The 10,000-nt window shown below is 39.7% G+C and overlaps 1 protein-coding gene across 1 annotated transcript in view; it reads left to right on the top strand.

Moving 5' to 3' along the window:
- The first annotated feature begins 997 nt into the window (after positions 1-997).
- LOC138026167 (dehydrogenase/reductase SDR family member 7-like) overlaps positions 998-10,000 on the top strand; it is a 16,519-nt gene continuing 7,516 nt past the window's right edge. Inside the window, exons 1-4 of the mRNA XM_068873386.1 lie at positions 998-1,340; positions 4,194-4,315; positions 5,624-5,816; positions 9,419-9,465. Coding sequence (XP_068729487.1) covers positions 1,070-1,340; positions 4,194-4,315; positions 5,624-5,816; positions 9,419-9,465 — 633 coding nt within the window. The 5' untranslated portion in view covers positions 998-1,069. The remainder of the gene's footprint in view (positions 1,341-4,193; positions 4,316-5,623; positions 5,817-9,418; positions 9,466-10,000) is intronic.

The raw sequence follows: 10,000 nt of genomic DNA, 5'->3' as shown, positions 1-10,000 counted from the left end.
TGTTGTAGTGTCAATGCTTTTAATAACAAGGTCTCTTAAAAGTGTTGAAACTGGTTTGAGCGACCTTAAATCGATTTGGGCTAGTAATCGTAACATTTATTAATATTTGTGAAAAAGCTAAGGTTTAGAGGGGATCACAAAATCGATTTGCTTTTTAGAATGTCTTATTTCCCGCATAAACCTAGAAGTTGACCTCAAGTTTCGTGTAACTGGGTATTTAGGCTGCCTGTGATGTAGGCATAATTGTTATGCACAACTAGATGGTGCGTCATCTCAGCTCAATTCGTCTTGTCAACTACATGATGAAGTGATGATGTAAGCGTTTTGTAACCCTTGCGTAGCAAAATAATGAAAAGGAAAAGAAAGGGATTAAGATCTAATAAATGTCTTACAAAGGTCTAGAGCGGTTTTCAAATGAATGTCGTAAAACCAAAACCAAAGTAATTACTTTGGCCAATCAAAAAGCACGGAGACAATCCAGTAAACCAATCAAAACTCCAAGTAATTATACGTAGCCGACGCAAAGCGCGGGAAAATGTGCACGCGCAAGCCACGATTGGTTTTGGTTTCACTTCTGATCGGTTGAAAAAATGGCGCGAGAACTTTCAACTAATCACTGAGTGAAGTAAATACAAAACCCAAGCAATTCGCTAATTACTTTCGACACTAAATTGAAAACCGCTCTAACATAGAAACACCAATAAAAATAATACCAGGTGAGCTTTCGCGCGAACAGTTCTCATCACTTGTACTTAGGCCCTCTCTGAGGGAAACTATTATCCGGGCCACCCAGAGCTCGTAGTTGTTGTTCTAGTTGTAACCGAGACCCTTGTGCTCGAGAGTGGAATAAAGACTGTGTTATGGAGTTATCAGTACTGCCTGTGTCGTCTGTGCCGGCCGACAATAACATGTTCACCCCTTATAGAACAAGCCCCGGTTTGAAATGACGCGTGGTGGAACGCGCGGCGACACGCGCGGCCACATATCAGACAAAAACACCTCATGTAAGTTGCATGGTTAGGGGCGAATCAACACCAGTCAAGTTGACCCCACTGCTAACAAGGAAATTATGTTCGGAATATTGGAGATTTGTTTCTTGCTATTTCTGTTTTTGTTTGTGGCGAGGATACGTTTTTCGGACTGCGATGCACTACTTCACTTCTACGAAAAGTTTGCAATTAAACCAGAGCCCCGAATTCGTGGGAAAGTCGTTTGGATAACTGGTGCCTCTAGCGGAATAGGAGAATATTTGGCTTACAAGTTGACCCAGTGCGGCTGCAAACTCGTGTTATCTGCAAGGAGAAAAGATGAATTGGAAAGAGTCAAAACCAGGTGCCTTGGTACGTATCGTTACATAATAATGTTACTCGGTCTGAGGTCCCCAAATCAATAAATTGCCAAGGATCTGTTGAGAATTCCAACTGACCCAAGGCAAACAGTCAGCTGAGAAGTTTAACCAGGGACTACTAGGATCAAATTCAAATTTAGTGGTTAGAATGGGTCTCAAGACATAAGCGACCTAACCACTGGGCCTCCATTATTTCTCGTTTGCAACAAATTTGGTGGTTTATACGTGAATTTCTGTTAATATGCGAGAGGGCTGGCTTCAGAGCAATGTTTATGTTAATCACCAGCAAGTGCAGGGGTCTGTCTAGCTACAATCATAGACAAAACCGTTGGGAAGGTTAGCACTTTTGACGTCTTCATTGCTTCTCTCCCCTCCCCCCTCATTCAATGTTGTACAAAACTGAATGGTTTTAGTGGGAAATTGTTTTGTTACCTTCCAACATTGAATAGGGGGGAAGGGGGCTATATAAGAGAAGGTGAAACCTAGTATTTGTTTTGCGCTTTAACAGAAGCGGGTTGAAATACAGCTTTGGCGTGGTTCATTTACACAACCTTCCCAACTACTTTTGTCTGTGATTGTAGCTGTGGTGGTCATATATATGTACATTATATTTTTTTAAATATAGCACTCCAGTCCCTTAAACCTCAGGGAGGTTGAAACACTACTGATTTTTAAAATAATATGTCTCATATAGTACCTGCTCTCTATTTGGCCAATTCTTCAGTAGTGACTTGAGCCCGCTGTGTCCCACGCATTCCTTTACCATAATTCCCCAGTTGTTAAGTGAGCCCACACAATAATTTTGAAGTATCATGTGAGGTTTCAGTAGCTAAGTAAGTCGGCAGCGCGTGCTCAGCACTGTCAGTTTCAAACTGTGGCAGAGGTCTCTTTTCCTGTGCTCTTCAGCTCTGAGTGAACACAAAAGAAGAGAGGCCTCTGCAAGCAGGGAAGAGGGCCAGTGGTAAGGCTAATAATTTGTTTTTGTTGCTTAATTGATTCAGAGTCTAGAGATATACATGTAATAAAGATCTTACTAAGCTTTTCCCCCTGTTAATTCATGGCCCCGGAGTGTTGCACTTTGTTTCCTGGGCTCTGTGATGTGCAGCCCATCCTGCTTTGCCTTGATAGAAGGTCCATGTCAGAAACAGATCTCTGGAGCATGCACACTCTGCAGAATAAAAAATGTACCTCAAGCACAGTGTATGGATTTCATTTTCCAGGTCTGTGGTTTTTGCAGACTTCACTGAGTTAAACACCTTGAAGTTAGTAAAGGCCAGTAGTGGCTCTCTGGCAACCCATAGTGTGGCCCAGTGGACTTAGGGTTTAAGACTCGTTCCGATCACCCCATGAATGTGATAATAGTAGTTGCTGGTTCAGCTTCTCTGTAGGTTCAATGTCCAGCCATCTTTGGAGTCCGGCTATAACATCCACCTCCCAATGAAAGGGCTGGATCACTGGTCTGTGTGGTTTGTCCGTCACGTAGAAGTCGTTGCAGTTGTAGTTTGTATTCAGCCTGTTGTATTTTGTACTTGGCAGGCAGGCGACTTTCTGTTGGAAAATGCAATTGGCTGAACCAGTGATCCAGCAGTGGTGTGTACGGAGGAGCGCGGGCACACGAAATGGCTGGTCAATAGAGCCTACAATCTCGGACAAAACCTGTTGAGACAAATCTACTCCAACAACTTATCCAAATGTTCCTCTTAATAGCTGCCCTATCCCCTCCCCTCAAACTCCAATGTTGATTTATCTTGGTCGGAAATATACTGTAGGACATATGACAATGCTCAGCAACATTGACTGAGGGGGAGGGGAGTATTAAGGGGAGAGGAAGTAGGGGTGTGTAAAAATGAAGGTGATTATGTGTCACTGTCTTCAGTTTTGTCTGAGATTGTAGCTTCTCGACTGCACTTGTAAATAATTATGATGACGATGACGACGACGACGACGACGACGACGATAATACTGATAATAATAATAATAATAATAATAATAATTTTTATTCAATTGATAAAATACATATCGAAAGTTATAAAAGTCATAAAAATAGTCTAAGAGTAATTTAAAAATTACAATTATCATATCATATTCTTAAATTATAATAAAAAGCAGTTTTTCTTTCTTCAAAGCCTTTGAGAACAGTCCTTTACAATTTGTAAGATAGAACATCGCGGATGGTGTTCGTCTTCTCTAATTTTATCGTAGAGCTTTCTGTCAGATTGTTCCAAAAGATCATAAAATAATGATAAACAAACTTATAATACTAAGCCTCCGGCTAGTTGGGATTCTTCATGTTGTTGTTCTGTTATGGGGGAGTGGTAAAGTAATTAGTATGTATAATGTATGTGCATTGCTGTATTTTACCGATTCTTGTTCCAAGCCAAGCTAGCGTGTTTCAATGAAATACATCAAAATGTGAATGATCTCATTTTCAGAGAAAAAGTGGAATAAAGTTCATCAGTAAGACTCTTTTTTTGACCTTGAACGGAGAAAGATTTTTGATGGTTAAAATCTAATTTTAGCGTGATTCCTATTTGCTGGCTATTGACAATTGTTGGCCTTTTTTCCTCCAAAAACTGATATCGTACTCATCACTAACAAATTTACTTGTTAGGCAATGGATTTTTCTATAGAAGAAAGCAAAGAAAGTGATTTAATTAAGCAGCAACCGGAAACACCAAAACGCGGACAATTCCAAACCTCTTATTTTCTCCAACTCTAACAGGCAGTAAGCATAAATAACCAGGGAGCTCCGCTTTTAGGCTTGGCTAAAGCTAAATATTATTTCTTTTTAAATCCCTGTGATTGTGAATATTAATTTTTTTTTTTTGTTTTGTTTGTTCTTCAGAATTAGCCAGTAGAATATTTCCATTGCCCTTTGAGGAAAATTATCTAGTTCTTCCCCTGGATGTTGCAGACTTCTCATCCCACAGAGATTGTGTAGAAAAAGTTATTCAACACTTTGGCCAGGTAGGAAAAAAAATCTATGTAGAAATATCAACGGGGTAGTCAGTGCTAAGTCTAAGTCCTAATTTTTTTGGTGTCAGTGTCTTCCAATAATGCAAAGGGGCTACTGGTAGCCTGTCCTCTGTCCCTTCCTTAGGTTGATATTGGATTCAAAGGTCACGAACTTTGAGGTCAAAAAAAGTTGGATTTGGATGTCATCAGGTTCTTGTTAAAGTCTGTTACCTTCACCTCTCCCTGACAAAACTTATTGATAAATGTCAATCAAGACTTAAGTTATTAAGGAAGGGGGGGTGGCTCTTAACTACCAAACCATTGCTATGTACCCCTTGAAATAATCATTTCTCGAGTCCCTTATACTCTACAGTTATCCTTTTGTGCCAAGTGTGCTCTGTGTTACGTTTCTTTGTCTGGTTTGACTCTATCACAATCATATTTGGTAAATCACAGGACCAAAACAGATAATGCCTAAAAACTCAACAAGTTAAATAACTATGTTTTTCACAAATTTTTAACACAATAGTATGATAACATTCAAACACAAAATCTGTTAAGCATGGATTTAAAAAAAAAACTCAAAAAATAATTATGACATAATATTGGCCCTCCTTTCATACACTTTTCAAAATATCAGTTCCATTTTTTGTCCAAATGGAAATTCCATGCCACACTAGTTTACGAAAAGTGAGGGGATGCCTCCGGTGAAAAAACCACATCTTTCCTTCGTTTCTTGAAAGCTTTTACCTGTTTTTCACGGTCAACACATGGCAGAGGACTGAGACTAGTTGACTGGAATGTGCATCTGCCTTCTGATTTATTATTAGTGATGTCAGATTTCTATTGAAAAGGTTACTTCAAAGAACTATCCATGCAACCTTTTTGTGGGGCTCTTGACCTTAGCAACCATTGTCTTTCTGTAGTAAGAGGCACCCCTCTTAAAGATTGATGAAAAGAGTCAAAATAAAACAAATCAGAAAAATTGCCAATTGCGGCCAGACAAGGGAAGACGCAAATGCAAATTATGTGGCAGAAAGCTACATGTGTGGTTCTGTGCTAGATTGTTTGAGAGGCAAATGTTAATCGATTGAGCTTCAAATTTGTAATATGATTTATTACAGACTTGGTTTTAATCATTTGGGAGGTTAGTACTATTTTTATTTAACAACATCTATGTCCACTCAGAAACTACAATGCCCCCTTTAACCTTCTTAGGAGGGTTAGGGTTAGGGTACGCATATCTTAGTCTATCTACCTGCAAATGGCTGGCTGGAATAACATAATTTTGATTATTTTCTCCTATGTTAAATTTCACAGATTGACTTTCTTGTGAATAATGCAGGCGTTGCACAGATTGGTTCAGCTATAACGACCAACCTTGATGTTGTTCAGTACGTTATGGATGTCAATGTGCTAGGAACAATCTCGTTAACCAAGGCAGTCCTTCCTCATATGGTGCACAAGAAGACAGGGCAAATTGTTGTCATAAGTAGTTCAAATGGGAAATCTGGTGAGTTTAAGAATTTAGCCAAATCACCAGGCCTCAGTTGTTCTGGATAAATGGATACATGAAGCACTTATCTGCTGGATGGTAATTAATATTTTATCCAGTGGTTTTAATGTTGCGACTTATCTTGTCCCAGTTGTTCAAAGGCCAGATAAATTAATCCTGAAACGAAAGTTAGAAAGATCATTGCAGTTAAATGAGGAATTATATCCGTTCAGGTGGCATTAAACAATTATTCTACGAGGGCGAGCTGGATATGAAGTGATAGCAGAAACCCATAAGGGTTCTAACGTGTAACGCGCGTTCACAGCTTCCGAATATTCAGTGCTATTAGTACCATATTTGGAAAGCCCTCGCTCCAGTTAATTTCGCGCGAGAACATTGGTGGTATTGCGTAACGGTGTACTTGCGAACTGATTGGTTGAATGTTTCTCTCTTGTTGTTCCAAATATGGTACTTAGTAAATTGAATATAGATCGTTTTCACGTGACGTCATCATTTTCTAAAATCCAAAACTAAAGAGCCACGAAAGTTTTTATCCTCATCAGGCATAAGAGGCAGTAAATTTGTATCCATTTGCAATTTTAAAGCTCAATAGCGTGCTTCGTTTGGAAACCAGAGCATTTTGAATTTCTGAGTTATAGCGGTGTGTGACACGAGGCGACGATCAAGTTTATTGAGAAATATTATTTATCTCATGGTTTTGAACCTTTTTAGAATTTAAAGCATTAGGAAAAGTTCTTAAGTAAATAGCTGTCTGTTCAGTACAGATGATCACTCGCCTAGATAGCCAAAGTAAGTAACAGATGTTGACACTATTTTCCGGCCGCCATATTGGTGCACCGCGGATGTGCACCAACATGGCGTTTTCATACTGGGCTCTGTAAATTTCTGCGAAACATTTCGACGAATATCTGAAGTTTGGGGAAACGCACGGGCCTAAAACTTGGAGAAGTGTCTTCTTCATTTATCTTCTACAACATCACGAATTCTTGACTTTTTCCACTGGATGGTTTGCGATTTATTTTTTTATTGCGTGACAGTGAAAATGATCTATTCAGAATGAAGGGGTAGTTTCTAAAGAAACTGTGGTGCTGCGTCGGTGGGGAAGTAGTATACAAAAATTTGGTTTATGAACGGAGTTGATAATGTAAATTGACCACCGTACAGAGATTCTAAAAGCTGACGTTTCGAGCGTTAGCCCTTCATCAGAGCGAATCGAGGGATTATGGGTTACGTGTAGTTTTTATAGTAGAGTAGGAGCTACGCTATTGGTGGTAACATGGCAACGTGAAAAGTAGGAATATATTAGTTAAATGAAAAGCGTTCGTTAATACCATGAGGATTAAGGGTGCCGATTTGAAAGATGAATTTTTGTTCCAGATTCTTGCGGCTTTCCGTCGTACCTAGATGTAGGGAAAGGCCGCAGATAGCCATGTGTTTTTTGGAGTGGTTAGGCAGATTAAAATGGCGAGCGACTGGCTTAGATGCATCCTTGTCATTCTTCTCAACATCGCGAAGGTGTTCGCGGAATCGGTCACGCTATCTGCGGCCTTTCCCTACATCTAGGTACGACGGAAAGCCGCAAGAATCTGGAACAAAAATTCATCTTTCAAATCGGCACCCTTAATCCTCATGGTATTAACAAACGCTTTTCATTTAACTAATATATTCCTACTTTTCACGTTGCCATGTTACCACCAATAGCGTAGCTCCTCCTCTACTATAAAAACTACACGTAACCCATAATCCTTCGATTCGCTCTGACGAAGGGCTAACGCTCGAAACGTCAGCTTTTAGAATCTCTGTACGGTGGTCAATTTACATTATCAACTCCGTTGATAAACCAAATTTTTGATCTATTCAGAAGCTTGTTTCCCAGCACACAAGGGGCCGTTTCAACCCTTATCGGTTTCTGGTGATAGATTAAACCAACGAGGTTCGCAGCGCCGAGTTGGTTATAATTCACTTTATATCCAGCAAGCCCGAGTAGAATAATTGTTTTATTAAAAACTCCAGGATGAACAACTCCAACAGACACCTGAAGGGGATCAGAAAGAGCTCCCTTAAAAATCGTTTTCTGCGAGCGGCCATTTAGATATGAGCCGAACCACTAGAGTGCTAGTGGAGAACAACCATACACACTGAGTCTATAAAGCAGAGTGCGATGGTCGACCAGATTAAATGTTGCCAAAATTGAGGAAAAAGTCGCGCTGCCACCATGCTGACGGTTCGTTTTCGTGTCCTAAAATGCACGTTGATGATCCAAACTCAAGTAATTTATACAGGGCCATGCAAAGTGATGGTGCTATTGTGTTAATTTCATATTTGTGTGTGCGGCCAAGAGTGAATTAGATAAGATTGTTTATCTATCACTTTGCTGCCTTGCCCCAGCACAGTTACAAATGGATTTATTTTTAGATACACTTTGCGCGCGAAACAAACAAAGGGCCGCCAATTTTAACCAATCAGAAGAAGCCATGCCACGCGTGACTGCTTCTGCCATGTCTTTTCTGGGACATCACAACTGTTTTTGGCGGGAAGGGGTATTCTATAAAAATAGATTCATTCGTGACTGCGCTGGGGAGCCCACCCATGCCATAACAACACTGTTATCTATTTCACTCTTGGTGCGGCGTAATAGGTGCTAGTGCATATGTATGTCATTTTCACATAGTGAAACATTTCCCTTCCAAATTGCAAGCATTTAAGGACGGTGCCTACTATTTTTATTGCGCATACGTTCTGCGCATCTCCTATCGGTATTGCATATTAATGCAGGGATATTTTTGCGCGGTTTAAATTTATGCCGAGAAAGCAGAACTTAGCAAATGCTCTTGGTATCCAAAAAGAAATTTGGGGGTAGCCATGCATTTTTCAGAGATAATTAAGCTTTAATTTGAAAAGGAACGCCATATATTGCTTTATATATTAAATCTTTTTACTAATATTGTTGATTAATTATCTTTGAAAAATCCAATTTTCTTTTTGGATTTTAATAACACTTGTTGAGATCTGCTTTTCCCGCATATTCATAAAACCGCGCAAAAATACCTTTGAATTAGTAGGCACCGTCCTTAAATTAAATAGTTTATTTTCCTTGACACGTACTTTCCGCACACAAGATTACTTTACATTAAAGATATACATTTTGTCCATAATGTTCGCTTAGATAAAATGTATAAGGTAATTTTTGTAAAATTAAAATGTTGAAACCAAACGTTTTCGGCTGTTTGCCATCATCAGGGTTAAAATGACCGTCCGCACGTATCCATGCATATATATCTTATGTAATTCCCGTTTGGAAAAGTTTGGAAACAAAAAAAATAACTTGTTTGTTCAGACTGGGGCAGAATTGTTGGATCATTAGCCCCTCGACGATCCTACGTTTATGGAATGTTTGTGCTGGAGAGAGAACGCGCCAAGTGAAAAATGTGATGGGTTTTCACGCAGGTGTTTTGCAGGTTCAGAGATGTGAGCAGTCATTTTTAACCCTGGTGATGGCAAACAGCCGAAAACGTTTGGTTTCAACATTTTAATTTTACAAAAATTACTTTGTAAATAGCATATATGATGTACATTTTGTTTCAATAATTTGTTTTTAGCTCGTCCGAGATTGGCTGCATATGGTGCCTCCAAACACGCCCTGCAGGTATGGTGTACGTTAGTTATTGCTTGCCTCATAAGCTATAGGCGTTCGAAACCTGTTTTGTTATCGACGAGGGATTTAAAAATAGTTGTATTTTGACTGTTATCTTGTCGCTAATAATTATGGAATACGTGTGTTATAATGCAATCTCAGTGAAAGCTATATATATATAATGTCTATTTTATGATATCATGACACTTAGAGGTGCAGCCTCTTTTAGGCATGGCATTCTTTATACTTGTGCTAATTGCCTTCCTTTGCCAGTAAGTAATTTTTCAGGCCTCTGCGATGTTGTTGTAAATCTTGTCGATCTTTTCCAGCGCTCAAATTATTGCCTTTATGTCTGCTGGTTTGCACTGAAGTAGCCTGCGAACAGGCTCTCCGAGGGACTGGAGTTGGGAGTAGACTTCTACCTACAAGCCCAATTCGCCCTTGTAACACGACGGCTATTTTGTCCCGGGAGACCAAAAATGCTTTGTTTTACCACGCCAAGCCTCGACCCCCTCCCCACCCCCCCATGGTTTCTCCACTGCGAGGC

Source organism: Montipora capricornis, chromosome 12 (genome assembly GCF_036669925.1).
Source record: "Montipora capricornis isolate CH-2021 chromosome 12, ASM3666992v2, whole genome shotgun sequence".
Lineage (NCBI taxonomy): Eukaryota > Metazoa > Cnidaria > Anthozoa > Scleractinia > Acroporidae > Montipora > Montipora capricornis.
Note: the sequence above shows the minus strand (reverse complement) of the source record. Positions and strands in the feature narration are given on the sequence as shown.